This window comes from Letharia columbiana, assembly GCF_014066305.1.
Source record: "Letharia columbiana isolate WasteWater2 chromosome Unknown Sc0000040_s0, whole genome shotgun sequence".
In the NCBI taxonomy this organism is placed as follows: Eukaryota; Fungi; Ascomycota; class Lecanoromycetes; order Lecanorales; family Parmeliaceae; genus Letharia; species Letharia columbiana.
The window spans coordinates 26,199-42,430 of NW_023501084.1; the positions used below are offsets into that span (position 1 = coordinate 26,199).

The 16,232-nt window shown below is 51.5% G+C and overlaps 5 protein-coding genes across 5 annotated transcripts; 4 read left to right on the plus strand and 1 right to left on the minus strand.

The window, feature by feature from the left end:
• Nucleotides 1–171: 171 nt before the first annotated feature.
• HO173_009386 (uncharacterized protein) lies at nt 172–2,646 on the minus strand (the record flags this gene model as incomplete). The annotated part of the gene is made up of 5 exons (XM_037311276.1): nt 172–789; nt 839–1,189; nt 1,242–1,585; nt 1,632–1,850; nt 1,908–2,646. The coding sequence occupies 5 exons, from the start codon at nt 2,644–2,646 to the stop codon at nt 172–174; spliced, it is 2,271 nt and encodes a 756-aa protein (XP_037161710.1).
• Nucleotides 2,647–4,054: 1,408 nt separating this feature from the next.
• HO173_009387 (uncharacterized protein) lies at nt 4,055–6,862 on the plus strand (the record flags this gene model as incomplete). Its single annotated transcript, XM_037311277.1, has 1 exon — nt 4,055–6,862. One exon carries the CDS (start codon nt 4,055–4,057, stop codon nt 6,860–6,862), a length of 2,808 nt encoding a protein of 935 aa, XP_037161711.1.
• Nucleotides 6,863–6,915: 53 nt separating this feature from the next.
• Nucleotides 6,916–7,416, plus strand: HO173_009388 (uncharacterized protein; the record flags this gene model as incomplete). Its single annotated transcript, XM_037311278.1, has 1 exon — nt 6,916–7,416. One exon carries the CDS (start codon nt 6,916–6,918, stop codon nt 7,414–7,416), a length of 501 nt encoding a protein of 166 aa, XP_037161712.1.
• Nucleotides 7,417–7,513: 97 nt separating this feature from the next.
• Nucleotides 7,514–10,096, plus strand: HO173_009389 (uncharacterized protein; the record flags this gene model as incomplete). The annotated part of the gene is made up of 3 exons (XM_037311279.1): nt 7,514–8,707; nt 8,758–9,924; nt 9,983–10,096. The coding sequence occupies 3 exons, from the start codon at nt 7,514–7,516 to the stop codon at nt 10,094–10,096; spliced, it is 2,475 nt and encodes an 824-aa protein (XP_037161713.1).
• A 1,914-nt stretch (nt 10,097–12,010) lies between these two features.
• HO173_009390 (uncharacterized protein) lies at nt 12,011–13,354 on the plus strand (the record flags this gene model as incomplete). The annotated part of the gene is made up of 5 exons (XM_037311280.1): nt 12,011–12,060; nt 12,112–12,166; nt 12,264–12,343; nt 12,435–13,034; nt 13,105–13,354. 5 exons carry the CDS (start codon nt 12,011–12,013, stop codon nt 13,352–13,354), a joined length of 1,035 nt encoding a protein of 344 aa, XP_037161714.1.
• Nucleotides 13,355–16,232: the final 2,878 nt, after the last annotated feature.

Genomic DNA, 16,232 nt, shown 5'->3' on the forward strand with positions numbered 1-16,232 from the left:
GCCCTCGCGGTGGAAACGAATTTGCGCGCCGGCTTGATGTCGATATTATTCCTTGCAAAGTCATAACCATGAGTGTCGGAAGGTTTGACCTCCGCGTGTCGAGCGATTCTATAGCCTTCCTCGGAAGCTATCTGCTTTATGAGCCTTATTACGTCGTCTTGAGGGATAGTATCAAAACATGATTTGGCATCTGTCTTTGCGAAATAGTAGAAATTCGACGGTGGTTTTGCCCCCGTGAATCGTTTGTGCGAAAGCTTTCAACTTCGGGTACATATCCCCAACTGAGAAAAGAGCTGAGCCTACAAGAGCTGGCCGCTTCCTTTTCTCAAAGTCGAGCACATTGAACACAGGTGCCATGACAGAGTTGATACTTCTGCCCAAGGTAACTTTGCCGTTCTGTAATTTGGTGACGCGTCGGCGAAGATTTGTGATGGGCCGTACTCCGTTGCTTTTAGGGAGCAGTCTGATTTGGCTGAAACCCAAAGCGCGTGCGTCGAGCAAGCTTTTGGCTTTCACAGTCTTCATCTCTTCGTACATAGTGAGTTTGAAGTTCGCCATAGCGGGCTCCGTCAACGCCCGCCACACGTCGTGTCGAAAATAAAAGAGACGATTCCGGTGAACATTCGATTCTGTGACATGAAAATTGGAGCGGATCAGTGGTATCAGTAAAGAGTCGAACACGTAGTAGAGGAATTCTAAAAATATTTCTTTGCGCTTCTCAACATCGGAAGCTGCAACCCTCATGGAATGGTTGACTTGAGCTGGTTTCAACCAGGTCATACATGTCAACTGCAGGTGTCAGCTTCACTCCGCGCTTTTGATTTGGGGAACCTATTACCTTCAAGCCTTGAAACACCGCATGCAATGACAGACTCTCGAATCTTCTCAATCGAACAAAACGATCAGTGTTCCGCATCACAACTTCTTTATTATCCTGTCCTTGGTTTCCTTCGCCCCAGAATCTGTCCGGTATTAAATTGGATAATACAGCTTGGCAAAATGCAGATACATCAGACTGAGGGGTCGCTAGCGAAACCAAAGGTGCATTGGGAGGCTCCGCTCGAATTTGAGGAACAGCGGCATTAATGACTGTGCACGATGAAGGGCCTGGTACTTGACTGTCAACCTTTTCGGGCATGGTTCTCGCTGATCCAGCAACCACTATCCGCTTGGGACGGAGGCCTGTTCGCTATTCGATGTTATCAAGCTGCATTGGCAGGAAAACGCATTATCCTGCTCACCTTTGCCGGACAGTAATGCTTCAGGAGATCATGATACGAGCATCGGGAGTGTAGTCTCTGCAACTTTCTGACAAGATCCAGCGCCTCACCTCGAAGCCTTTTCGGTACTCGGTGTCTGACGGCAATGCTTGAAGCTTCAGCGCTTCCTTTCTGTAGTTTTTGGCGTTCCAACTGAGCGATTTCTTGCTCTCGAAGAGTGTAGTCTTTGAAAGGCTGAATGCTTTCCTTTGAGTCGACTGTACAAGTAAAGACATTGTGCATCCCAAATTGCCTCGGGAACAAATATTTCATCACATGGGCTGTGTGCTCTATATTGCCACTGTCTGAATATCGATTCAAGACATCTATTACACATTAGTCCGACCGTTTGTACAGTCGTTCCGAACTTACGGATATGTCGCAAGCCAAAGGTAACTCTTCCCTTGGCGTTTAAAGCCGCGCGTGCGTAGAACATACGATTTCGAACGAAAGTAATGGCAGCAGGATTTTTGTGCGTTGATTGAGCGACATGACATAATATAGATGTCTTGCAGAGCTCTGGCTTCGAAGTGAGTACTTTTCTCTGAAAATTTGAGGCACTCAGAGGTTGTAATTCGGTCAATGGAGTCCCTGCGTCTATGATTGAGCTCAAGGCTTGAATAAGAGGGCGCTGGGGTAATTCCCTACCTGATAGCTGGTAATAATTACCTAGGCCCTCGTCGCCGGCCAGGAATATACCACAATCCAGAATTAGATCAAGCACTATGCGGTCACCTTCTTTCCCTAGCAAGCTCAATGTCTCCGTCCAGGGTGAGCCTTTAAGCGCGTTTACATTTGCATTGGGGTAGTGCGATACAACTCCTGGGATGCCAGCGATTGCACAATGATCTTCATTGGTTTGTCGCGGGTTACTCGCACGCTGAAAGCCATGACATAGCATATGGGGCGGTCTATGAGCATGGCGATGAATTTTATGAAATAGTAGCCATATGGCAAAGTCGACAAGATCCGACAGCGACGATGTGCTGCCGCCAATACTGCTCCCAGCAGTGGGACTAACGTGCTGAGAGAAGACTGCAAAGTCTTTCACCCTAGAAGATTCAGGTTGCGACGTCTGCTCGTGGACTGTGCAAACCAAGGTATTGTTCAAGAGTTGAGAAAGACAATGTCTATCTTGGGACAAGGTACCGGTCTCTTCATCGCTGTGGAGAAAGTTGGCCGTGCCAGGCAAGATGGACACAATTTTGCGACGTCTGGCCTTGGACGTTGTGGGCAGCTTCAAGAGTAGATAGTCTCTTAAAGTCAAGATATTGCGGTAATAGAGACTCAACGCAGGATGCTTTACAGGGGTTATGATCTTTTTTTCGACTTTAGCTCGCTTGTGATCTTCGTCGAAGGGGCGACATCGTTTTCGCTTGCCCATCATGCGCACCACACGTTCTCAGAGTTTTACTGAGCAGCGGGCAATAATCGTATGGGAACATGGCAAGACATAACCGAAGGTGGGGGAGTGCACCCTCTTTTTCTCCAATAAAAGGCAGAAGAGAAGTTTTCCATATGTTTGAATGAAGAACCTTCATTCAAACTTTTCAATGGTTGTTGCTCACACGAGAAACCAAAGTAAAAGCAGATGATTTGACGCGTTGAGTCGCGTCAAAGGTCGAAAGCTAGTCAGCTTACGGGTAGGACTCCACCGGGATTGGTTGAATTACTTGAGCATAGAAGACGTGATGCAGATTGCCTAGACAAAGGACCTAGGTAGGCCAGACTGTATCTTCATTGACTGAAAATTTCAATTGACTGAAGCTGCAAACGCGAGCCCGCGTACATGATTTATCTCTCGCTGCTCCACTGTCGCCCGTGGCCTCGGATGTTTGGTACAATACTTTTTGCGTTGAAGCGTATCTCACAGACTCTCAAGAGACACTCTCTTCTGTTCCCGACGCAGCTCTTCAAGGGAATAAGATTCATACCGGCCACTGGTTAATCCGCCGAATGGCCGTTGAAGGAAAGTCGCTTCTAAGCAAGAAGCGCAAGTACGCTAGTGTGGTATCCATTGTCCACTGGACATTCTGTAGAGTACCACTGGACTCGTACCGTAGTCCGGGTAGCAGGCAGGAATCCGGGACTGTCAACTTGAGTCGCGAGCGTCGTTGCAAATAATTCTTTGGGAACCTCAGAAGTCGGAGCTGATGGTCACCACCTTAAGGCATGCGGCCGCCAGGTGTTTTAAGGTAAAGCATTGCCAGCAAGATCCCTGCAAGTGGCTTGCTTCGTACACCGTACCGTACTCTATCCGTGGTTTCGGGCCCGCCCAGCAATTGAATTCTGCTCAGTAGCGGAACAAGCATTTGGCAGTGACAACAATCATTATTATTAATTGCTTGCTGGGCAGTAGCGCAGGGTAATTAAGTCGAGGACGTTCTCTGGGTAGCTGGCCGTTAAATATTAAGTACCTCAGGGAATCCTCGTTGTTATCAAGCGGATTGGTGGGATCAAAAAAGAGGCTCAATCTCATTGGACCATGCTCTTGCTTTCGGGTACAGGCCATCATCAATTTCAGTACGACTCACCAACTCCACCTCACAAATTGCCATAACCACGTCTTCCTTCAAGGGTGCCTTATCAACCTATCACTCCACCTGCACATTACTGCTGCGCGCGATAGATTTCCAGCTTCACGTATTTTCTCCGCGTTTGTCTCGTGCGACAACTATCCGGACACACTACACTAAGACCCTGCATTTCTGGGCCATCAATTTGACGTGCCTGGTAAGGCCGAGTTGTACAGGTGACACAACACTGATGTCTTACATCTCTCACCCGAGGTCAGCATGTCGTCGTCCTATGCCTTAGAAAATCACCACAGTCCCTCGTCATCCTCCTACGACCCCGCAGCTCAAGACATCGATCCTACATCACGCCCTCCATCCATACCCCCTTTACCTGCCTATGCCTATACTCCCTCGGTGAAACGGCCCAGAGTGTCGACTTCCTTCGAACAGAGCAACTCTAGCGCTAGGGTCAACGGCACTGGGAGGGACTCTCCCGATCCTCACGACTTCTACAGGCACCATCAGCATCAATTCGGGAAAGCTTTGAATGATGGACTGGGCCAGGGAGATATAAGAGTGGAACACCGTGACGGTAGCATGGGCCACCAGCAGAGGTCTGGCCCTGTCTCGAGAGCCAAAGGGCAAAGCCTGCATGCTGTACCGTCTCGCATCAATACCCACGACTATCATTCTTCTCCCACCTCCGACAGATCTCCCTTGAGCGCCGCCAAGTCTAGCCCTACCCTAAACACTGCCCGAAATCGGCAGACATCGTTGAAGGACCTGGTGGACAAGTTCAACCAAACTCCTGACGAGACTTTGCCATTACCAAGGAAGTCTAGCTCAAGATCTCCGTCTGCAGGCTCCAACCCATCAACCAGTGCTCAAAGCTTAAGACCTCGGAATTCGTCCTTGTCATTCCGCAATGGAAATGCCTCTTCGAGAATGGGTTTGGTTTCGGAATCATCACGGTCCACTACCAATGCAAGACCTCACCCTCGAAGAGGGCGGACGAATGAGGATGCGAATACAAGTCCCAGATCAAAGAGGGCTCCGAAGCCTCAACGGACTGAGCCCTCTGACCCCAAGATGTCTGCTTCTCAATCCATGATTGATCTGGCTCCATATGTTGACAACGGTTCGCGAAGGCCTCTGTTTGGGGAAATTTTGGCAATGAGCTCTACCCTACCTGATCCCGGCTATGGCATTGTTGCGACACGTCGAAGGAGAGGATCTGAGGGAAGTATGCATAGCCCTAATCCAATGTTTCCCGAGGAACGAAATCGTCATGTTTCCGAAGGCTCGCCGTCGTCGCCTTCTGCTTGGTACTCAGGGGTCATACCGACATTGGAAGAGATCAAAACGGAGAAGCAGATACCCATTCTTCTCACAAACGTGCATCGACGGACAAGGAGTGACTTCACTGGCGTGCCATCCGGACCACCAGCGTCTACAATGTATGGAATTGATCTTTCGCCAACACAAGATCGACCGTCCTCTCCCAGCTCAATTGGCACATCGAAACGCAATTCTCAATCTCGAATACCTATCAGTACGCGACGTTTAAGTCCTACGTCCGATTCTGGTAACTCTACCCCTTCTACGAGAAACAATTCTGCATTAGGTAGGACACATATGAAATCTCCGACGAGGGTACTGGTCCCAGCCAAGAAGAACAATCAGCGTCCGCGCAGTCCACAACGGCAACCAAGATCAAACACTCCACAAAGATCCCCCCTGCGCGGTGATGTTGGTGCTCAACATACTGCGACTAGCCCTCGGCTTACAGCCTACATCTCAGCTCCGATGCCGAAGAAGTCTCCTCCGCTGCGCAGCTCGAGACCTCGCCAACCAGTCTCAAGTGCGTCAACCACAGCTTCTCGTGCCCGCGCTGCTGATCGATATTCGAGCACCGAAAATGGTAGCCTAAGGAACACACGAGAGAGCCGGCCTCGCAAGCCGCCAGAACTTGGTGCTGTGGATTTTGCGGCAAGGAGGAAGAAAATCCAGCAGGCTTTCACTCAGACTGTCAAGGAGAATGAGAGACAAGAGGTCGAGGCCGAGCAGCGGAGAATGTCCATGGCTCAGGAAGATCAGCAGCTGGAAGCGTCACACACCGGCGAAGAAATTGAGGGACTTGGACATCAGCATGATCATCCCGGGCCAGCTGTCGATCCCGGCCAAGAAGGCCAGCAAGAGGTGGAGGAGGAAAAATTTCAAACTCCAGCGGAGGAATTGCCCAAGTCGGAGCGCGAATTAACAATAAATACTGGCCCTCTGTCAGAACGGTCTGTCCTGGATCTGAGCATGGAGGATTCGCCCACTCTAGGCACGTACGATCGATTCTCGTCAAATCTCTGCCGGGTGCAAGAAGGAAACGGAACGCCTCCTTCCGATGTCGAACCCTCTTCTGCTATCACAGCAGGTACATCCGATTCAGTGGACACGTTCTTTGACGATGAGCCTCAGGAGGATTCGCAGAATAGCTCCAGAAATCCATCGCAAGACCATCAGACTTTGCTCGACCAGATTATGCACATGCGAGACTCGAGTCCTAGTCCCGAATCTCCTCGACGTCCTAGTGCGACAGAAGAATCGAGTTCCGACAAAGATGATCGAGAATCAATACAGATCATGCTTGGTGACACTCCTGTCCTTGATAAAGCGCCGTTCAAGAGGCATCGCGACGAAAAGCTGAAGGATGCACCTCAAGGTGAAGAGCCTGAAAGTCGGTGGAGCATGAGTTCGTGGACTTCTTCTACAAGGTCAAGGGATGACCGAGACACACCGATGGAGCGAATCGACGAACACAGTCCCTCGAATCCTACACAACCCAACGATCTATCCACGTCCACTTCAACAAGCGAGCAGATTCCGCAACAGGCATGGTCTCCTGCATCCTTCTCCTCACCTCGCACCGCTCGAACCACTTTGGATAGTGATGCTTATAGCACAATCAATCGTGTCCTAGATCATTACCATGACACTAATGTTGTCAGTCCGGAGCTGATGAATGATGTCCAACAACACATCTTGACACAGTCTCCAGACCTTGCTCGTCAGGGGGTTGGGACCCGAAGAAGGTGACGCAGCTGTATCTGCAAGAGCTGGCGAAAAGAAGGTATGAACAGTCTACTTCGATGCCTGATCCGCTCAAATTTCAGATCAGAAAACGGACAACATCTTTAAGGGTACCACCGGTACCTGAAAAAGAGGTGAGAGAAGATCACGATGAGAAAATGCTAGAAAGCATGGAACGCGGGCATGATGATTCAACGCCATCCGGTAATAGACTTGCGATCGACGAAGGGGACCTGAAGCCAGCCAGGGCTAGTCTAACTGGACCGGACGATTGGAACATGTCGCCGTCACTCGGTGGTATCTATCTACAAGCGGAAGCCGTGGATAGTCCTATAGAGGAGAAACCTTCATTACCACCAAAAGACTGGAAGACTTTGAAGAGAGAACTGGCAGAGATGCCTAACCAGGCAGGCCAGCCAGCTGCGGACCCTCATCCACAATTACCTCCGATTCAAGGACTTGGACTAGCAATTAACATCATGCCGCCTCAAAAGGATGACTCTCCAGTGATACCTCCACCCCCAATCCCCATTCATTCACCCCCCGCCACCCCCAGCTGATTCCGTCACTTCGAACGCCTACCCTGATAAACCTCCCACCAATGACCCTATGGTGCCTTCCCTTCCCAGTCACGACTCATCACGCCCCTCGAGATCAATGGATTCATCTGCGCAGCCATCGGGCTCCTCTTCTATGTTTGAAGACCGACCGAGTGTGGAGGGACCGTCAGTATTAACGGAATATACGTCGAAAACCTCGTCGCCATCTCCAGACCAGAAGCGCTTGACGAGACGGAGGCATATTATCAAGGAGCTGGTTGACACGGAGCACTCCTTCGGCCAGGATATGAAGGTAGTCGACGACATTTACAAAGGCACCTCAAACGTCATAATCATTTCAGCAGAAGATGTAAAGACCTTGTTCGGCAATTCTGACCAGATCGTCGCCTTTTCGACCAATTTCCTTGACGCTTTGAAGGGAGCTTCCAAATCAGTCTATGTATTGCCAAAGTCGAAACGGTGGCGAAGCAACCGTGTTAGCAATGCAACGTCATATAGCGGGAATACTGATGATCAGTCCTCAATAAACGGACTTGAGCTTAGTGATGATGACAAGGACCGCAAGACCTTCATTGGAGAGGCATTTGGCCATCACATGGCGCACATGGAAAAGGTGTATGCTGAGTACTTGAAAAACCATGATGCTGCCAACCAAAAGCTTCAAGTACTGCAGAAGAATCCCAAGGTGCAAATCTGGCTCAAGGAATGCCGAGCTTATGCTCACGATCTAACTTCAGCTTGGGACCTCGATTCTTTATTGGTAAAGCCGGTTCAGCGGATTCTCAAATACCCATTGTTACTGGAACAACTCTTGGAAGCAACGCCAGAGAACCATCCTGATTATACGGCTTTGGACATTGCTGTTCGAGAAATCAAAGGCATCTCCATGAGGATCAACGAGAGCAAGAGGCGTGCCGATATCATGGAGCAGGTGACAAATAACAGAAAGCGCAAGGAATCAGATGTTCGCATTGGCCTCTCCAAAGCCTTTGGTCGTCGAACAGAGAAGCTCAGACAACAGGTTGGCTTGTCGGATATGGTGGAAGACAAAGCCTATTCAGCGGTTTACGACAAGTTCGGCTCATGTTTCTTCCAGCTTCAGGTCGTGATGAGGGACGTGGAAATGTACACCAACGACGTTCAAATTTTCATGAGCCGCTTTTGCGAATTCGTTCTGGCCATGGAGGCGCATATCGATGTCGCTCAGACAAGCTACCCGGAGGTCGAGAGCAAGTGGCGAAAATTCAGGATGTCCACGAGGGAAATGTCGATGACGGCCCTGACGGACCATGTAAGTTCTCTCGCACTGATTTCGTGCCAAACGGCACTAACCAGAGCCAGATCGCCGCTGTTCGCAAGAATGTGATTGAACCCATGATGACACTATTGAGACTTTACGAAGGCCCTCAAAAGTTGACGCAGAAACGCAACAAGCGAATCATGGACTACGCGCGTTTCAAAGCTATCAAAGACCGAGGAGACAAACCAGATAAGAAAACCATCGAGCAAGGCGAGCAATTCATAGCCGTCAACGATACCCTCAAGGACGAGCTGCCGAAGCTGTTCTCTTTGACAAGCAAACTGGTGGAAGCATGTCTTAACAATTTCGTTCAGCTCCAATTGCAATGGCACATTGTCTGGCGGAGGAAGCTGAGCCAGGCCATTGATGATAACAAAGTACCGAGCAAGGCGCAAGACATTGTCGATGCATTTACCGGTGACTTTGCTTTCTTCGAAGCTCAAGTCCTTTCACTTGGCGTTTGCAACGGTTCCATGCTCAACGACGCCGCCAACTTTCTTTCGCCCTCGACCACGTTCAATGGTGACGATAGCACTTCGCAGAGGCAACCTTCGTCGGTGGAACTCTCAAAACGGCGTACGCTTTCCGTCAGCAGTGACAGATCACCCATACTGCCCAAGCCGGACTTCGGAGGCCGGAGCAGTGGAAGTTTCTTTACCATTGGCGATGGGATTCAACTTGCACCCGCAGGGCAGCCCACGGGGAATTATGTGGAACCTAGTCGCCGCATGCGGGCCAGTTCCACCCTCTCTGGCCATAGTCCGCGAACACCAGAGGTGCCCGGCAGCTACCATTCTTACTCAAACAACACAACACCGGTGAGCTCGACTCCTGGACGCATGATCACTGCCGGCCCCCGGACTTTCACGGAGCCTTCGCCCGCTCATTCTCGTCCAAGCGTTGACCATTCGAGCATTAGCCACGTCAGCGAAGACTCAACGCGTGTCGGTAGGGATTCGTCGGGAAGTACATATCCTCCGGGCGGTCCCACATCTCAGCATCGCGCGGCTTCCCCTTCGGCCCGATATTCTGGCTTCTTCTCCTCGGCCATGCCAATGTCAGACTCTCCACGCAATCAATCTCCAGCACCCGGGCAAGCGCAGAAGGACTTCAATGTCATCTTCCTTGCAGCCAGCGTCTACGAGTTCAACATTGATCGTGCACGGAAAGAGGCAGGCTATCCCTATCTGACCTACGTTGCCGGAGAAGTAAGTTTGACGGTCGATTTGACGGGCGATTGAACGTAGCACTAATCTATTCCCTTAGATCTTCGATGTCATCGGCGAAAAGGGCGAGCTCTGGCTCGCGAAGAATCAAGATGACTCGGACAACTTGGTCGGCTGGATATGGAACAAGCACTTCGTCAAGCTGGCCTCCTGAAGCCTCTCCCTCCTCCACCTTCTCGACCGCCGCCAATCACCCTTCACCTTTCCCCCCTTCTCGCCCAACAACATCGTCCACTATTGCCGTATACCCCGAACCGTAGCGTGTGCCCAAGAGGAATGACATACTCGCGAGCAATGATCAAGACGCAGGTGAATTTTTCCTCTGTCTATCCATGCTCTGGTAATATTATGATGCTTCTTCGGTCATGTACTTTAAGCTGAGAGCCGCATGTACAAGCGAGCGAGCGAGCGACGTTTTCATTCTCCGCCGGGATCTGGCGTCTGGATTCACCGTGGGCATTTTTACGAGGGACGGACGCTTGCGCATTCCCGCGCAGTCTCCTTTTATGGATTTCTTTTCACCATGTGTGGGGATAGGACGTGATACATTTTTGTAGTATAGATACCCGATCTCTGAATGAGGTCCAACGGAGTATTCTGATTGGGCCTGGGAGCACAAGAAATATTCCAGCGGCTTCAGGCGGGGAAGGAGTAGGAATGACAACTTTTTTCCCACTCGGACTTGCACTACTCCCTGTGGTTTGATGACGTTGAAGATGAGAATTGCAGCTTCCTTAACGGGTATCTACATAGCTAGCGTACTCGTATGGGTGGTACTACCTAACTGACTGACTGACTGATGGAAGGATTAGGTGCATACAGAGGTCTGCACCGAAAGTCCTGCACCCGCCAAGACTCTTGCGCTCAGACTTCGGATAACGCCCCACCTAAAGGGCTACCTGGACAATACGTCTGAGTTCTTCGGAATCGCACCTAGCCCTAGCCAGGTTTCGGGGCTTAATACCCTATCAGCCAAAGAAGTACCTAAGTCCCATCATGCGCTGTAAGGTACTTCCCTCTCGGGGCCGCTTTCCGAAGTAGGGTTAGGGCTACCTAGTGCGGGTGCGCTTTCGGTCACCTCTGTACAGTTGGGTCAATTAGGCAGCAGAAATTAGAATGCTTCAGTTCAGCCGCACGATATTCTGAAGAAGATGGGGATTTTTGGGGGATGGGGGTGGGGGGGTGGGGATGGGGCGGGGGAGTTTGATAGGTTGGGTGGGTGCATAAGTTGCAGCGCGTTGATCGTTGGGTGAGATTTGAACAGAGTGTTGAAGATTCTTGGTAGAGTTAATTATAAGTCGGCGTTAAAATGACTGCACCATTCTCAACTTGGTCGCCCCTCCGTGCTGAACCCTGGACACGGGCCGGTGGCGTGAGCCCGCCATTTCGGTTCTCATGCAGATCCCCCCTCCAAGCTCAAAGTTAAAGTAAGGTAATAAGCTAATAAATCACTAGCACTGGGATTGGGGAGAGGGGCTCAACTTCAAGGGGGGAGATTGGCTGGCATGTCTTTCGCAACGTCAACATCTTTTTCTCTTCTTCTTCTCTTCCTCGAATAATTAATTCTCCCCTGCACTTTGAATTGTTGCATGACTCTGTTACCTCTCATCTTTCTTCCCTCATCTTTCTCTCCCTCAATCTCTCTCAATTTGCCATGCAACGACTACAGATATTGAAAGAAGTATATTCATACATCGAGCTCGATAGAGAGATTTCCTCATCTATATCATTTGTTCCCCGCCTCGTCAATTATCCACACAAGACCACTCTCCATTGACACGAGCCCCACATTATCCTCTCGCTTCATCCCGACACTGCTGAACTCAACAGGCGCGACCCACTCAATTCGGAGCTGGGGAAAGCAAGTGCTTCTGGGGCTCCCTTCTGTTGTATGGCTATGTCCCTTGTACATGAGCGACAACATCCATTACACCCAACACCACTGAACCCACCACCATCCATGGATGTGGCAACTCTCGTCAGTAAAGAGAGCAACGGCCTATCATACCCCGCCCCCTCGTCTGCATCCACGGCAGTACGCCCTACCCTAAGCCTACCCCCACAAAACATGTCAGAACCGTCCCCGACGAGTACAATGGTCAATGGCCGGATATACAGGTATGTAAGATGGGATCACATCGGCAGAAAGGCTCCTGATGAAAGCTACAGCTTGGATATTGTTCAACAACCTGTCCGGGCTCGCATGTGTGGTTTCGGAGACAAGGTTAGTCGGGGCGATTGGAGCAGCAAGATCTCGAATGTTGGGACTGAAGGCCTCAAATGCGTTAAGACGGCCATAGCTGAGACTCGGCGTTGTGCAGGACAGACGGCCTATCACACCACCGCCGTGTATCAGACTTGTGGTTAAGGATGCTAGTACCAACAAGGAATTGGACATAAAGTTAGTGGCCTTTCATTCGACAATCCTTTCTTTCGATCAGAAGATGCTCGACGGTCATGCCAGGCTTAAGCTGAAGTTTCATCTCGGACAGTGACATCGATACCTCGTACTTCGTCCTCACCGTCGATCTCTGGTCGGCAGACGCCCAAAAAGAAGTCAATCTCGTCCGACACTCCGCAACATCTCCCTCCATCTCAGCTGCGACATCCTCCGCCTACCCCCCACCAGTCGATGACACATCTGCTTACGCTTCCAATACCCTTCAGCAAGTTTCAATGCCTTCATCATACAGCCAGCCTCCCCCACCTCCACCGGCCTCGGCCTACCAGCAGACATCGTCTCAATACCACCAACACCAATATTCTCAACAAGGTCAAACATCGCAACCACCACCGCCGCCACCGCCACCGCCACCCGGGCAGCAGCAACAAGGTTACTACAGTACGCCTACGGGTACCCCGGTAACCCCAACATACCAGTCGCAGCTTCAGCAAAACCAAGGCCCCTTATTATCGCCATCACAACTTAGCGCTCCCTCGTGCGATCCTCGTTCTCAGGCGAGTGGCATGTTCACGCGGAATCTCATCGGCAGCCTCTGCGTGAGCGCTTTCAAACTCACGAATCCAAACAATGAAATGGGGGTCTGGTTCATCCTGCAAGATCTTAGTGTGCGCACCGAGGGTTCTTTCCGGTATTTTGACCTGAATTTCCTAAACCTCCACTATTTTCACGCACGCACCCAAGCTTACCTTGCATCACAGACTGAAAATGAATTTTGTCAATGTCGGCTCTCCCACCACCGCTCAAACGCTCAATACAGCCTCGGCTCCCGTCCTTGCGTCGTGCTTCAGCGATAAGTTTGACGTCTATTCAGCGAAAAAGTTTCCGGGAGTCATTGAAAGCACGAATCTGAGCAAGTGCTTCGCTACGCAGGGGATCAAGATTCCGATCCGGAAGGATGGGGTCAGGGGTAATGAGAGGAGGCCTGGGGAGGGGGAGGATGATGAGTAAAGGGAATGGAGGGGATGGATACGACTGTGACATGAGTGAAGAGGGACGCGGGGACCATTGGGAGAACAGAGGGTAATGAGGGATATTATTAGATTGGTACGGGAGTATCCATAATGAAGCGAGGGTTGGGATGGGTAATGGGTAGGAAATCTGTATTGTATAGACTCATTGATAAACCCTTCAAAAATAGCCGTCTCAATTGAACGACCGGTCTTCACCCACGCCACGCACAAATCCCATGAACGTCGACAACATAAAAACGTCATGCAGCGCCCTAGTCGATCTCTCTGCGCCCCTCCACCCGCCAAAGAACCCTCGCCTCGTTCGTTCTTTTACCCACCAGTGCCTCCAATCCGGCAAGAACGACCCCCGTCAAAGTATTCCCCCCCCCAAGCAATCCGACAGACTAACGCGCTTGGCTTCCCCTTTCCCCTTTGCCCTTCCGGCCACAGAGCTACGGTGGGTGCTACGTGACAATGTCGTGGGCGGGTCGGGTTTTATAGGCGTCTTTGATGTCAGTTTGGGTGATTTGTATTTGTATACCTGTGTGGTTTGTATACTTTAGAGATGTACGCGGTTGAGGACTTGTTGGGTTTGTGGAAGGTTATAGGGGGGTGGGGGGGAGGGGTGGGAGGTGAAGGTGGGGGATGGTGGGTGGGAGTAGTGGGGTGGTGGATGGTGAGGGGGGTGGGGGGGGGGGGTGGGGGTCGGTGGGGGGTGAATGGCTATGGTGGGTGGTGGAAGGGGGGGAAGGTGGGTGGGGTGGGTGGGGCGGTGGGTAGGTGGGTTACGGTGGGTGTAGGGTGGGTTACGGTGGGGGGGGGTGAAGGGTGGGTGGAGGGATGGAGGGGTGGTGGAAGGGATGGTGGGGATGGGGGGGATGGGGGGGTGGAAGGGGTGAAGGGATGGAATGAAGGGGGTGGAAAGGGGGTGAGGGGAGGTGATGGGAGGTGAGGTAGGGGTGGGGAGGATGCTGGGGGGAGGATGCTGGGGGAGGATGCTGGGGGGGGTTTGGGGAGGGAGTGGGGATGGGATGGGATGGAGGATGCTGGGGGAGGAGGTGGGTGGGGAGGTGGGTGGGGGAGGGTGGGTGGGGGAAGGGGGGGGTGGGGAGGTGGGATAGAATGGAGGATACGTGGGGGAGGATACTGGGGGTGAAGGGATAAAAGGGGGGGGATGGCGGAGGTGGAAGGGATGAGATGGGATGGAGGTGGAGGGAGGATGCTGGGGGTGAAGGGATAAAAGGGAGGTAAAGGGATGGGATGGGATGGGATGGGATGAAAGATGGTGGGGGAGGTAAGGGAGGTGGAGGAGGTGGAGGAGGTGGAGGGATGGGATGGGATGAAGGATGGTGGGGGAGGAGGGATGGAGGATGGTGATGGGGTTGGTGAAAGGATGGGATGGGATGGGATGGAATGGGATGGGATGGAATGGGGGAGGCTGGGGGTGAAGGGATGGAGAATGGTGGGGGAGGATGGCGGGGGGGGGGGGAGGGGGAGTGGGGGAGGGTTTGGTGATGGGGGCTTTTTTATATCAGGTATTGGTATCTTTAGGTCAGTTACCGTTGAAAGTAGGATACCAGACATGTTAGGAATTGATTAAAAAGACTGAAAGACTGATTGTTGATTCGTGGCATGTACGGATATTTATGTACGTAAAACAGGTGGCTGGAGAAAATAAAAAGCACCGCAACACCATTGTACCAACGCCATTAGGAATCGAACCTAATACGAACTAAATATCCCCAACAACAGCTGGTGGCTAGTGGCCGGTAATTACCAGCCGTGGTAATACGCGACATGTATGCGATAGCCGAAGGGGCTGGTATTGTAACAGTTACCTGGAATAAGATGACGTTAGTGTAGAGTGCGCATACCACCGTTTCGAAGAAGAAGAAGGGGGGAAGAAGAAATTCTACTGCTGGGCTTGCATCCATGTCGGAAACCCATCGATGGTTTTTTCCAGGTGAGTTTCGGTGTCGATGGTCTTTTTTTTGTTTTTGCTTGTTTTTCAGGAGTCTTGTGAAGATTTTTTATCATCAGGTGGTAGTGTAGTGTAGGAAGTTTGCGGGTGTGACAGAAGCGGGGGGTTTTTGGGGGAATCGGGCTTTTCGATGTCGATGGGTATGGATATTGTTCTGAGCAGGGGTGGGTGAGTGAGTGAGTGAGTGAGTGTGGGATGGGCGTTTGCTGAGTAGTACGGTTTCCGGGAATGGATTCAGACGAACCTCAAAGGGGGCGAAGGATAGGCCGGCTCGGAGCGCGGTGTGGGAGAACGCGGAGGCGCGCATGCTGGGGAAGCCGGTGGTGCATGAGAGGTATTCCTTGCAGAGTTTCTCGACCGGGGGTCTGGCAGGCGGTCATGGGCTGAGATGAGGCGTTTGGTTTGGAAGTTGGAAACGCTGGGGTTTGCACGCATGCGTCCATGTATTATTTACTTAGTCGATGGTTCTTGAGTGAGCCAGGGCGGGCTCGGGGGTTTCTTTCGAGCACAGCGGTGCATGCTGTCGACGTCATCCCGGTTTGGGAGGGTTGCCGGGAAGGGAGAGCGAGCTTGACGTCCTGAATGTCGAATCATCATCGGGCTTGTGTGTATCAGCTGTAGGTTTTGCGTACAACTTCTCTCCACACATCCTCGCTCGCCGATGCTCCTCGGTTCTGGGAATTCTCCTACCGTCTATGCATCCTTTCCGGCCGATTCTTCACCATCATCCCCGACGCGTGATCGAAGGGTGGGTTGGGTGAGCAGCAGCAGCAGCAGCAGCAGCAACGTCTCACCCAGAATTCCATGTACTGGTACCTACCTCCGTGAGAGAATGATACTTTCTTCAAAATGGGACGTGTATGAATGGGGACTCCGTTACCGTTCTTGTTTTCAA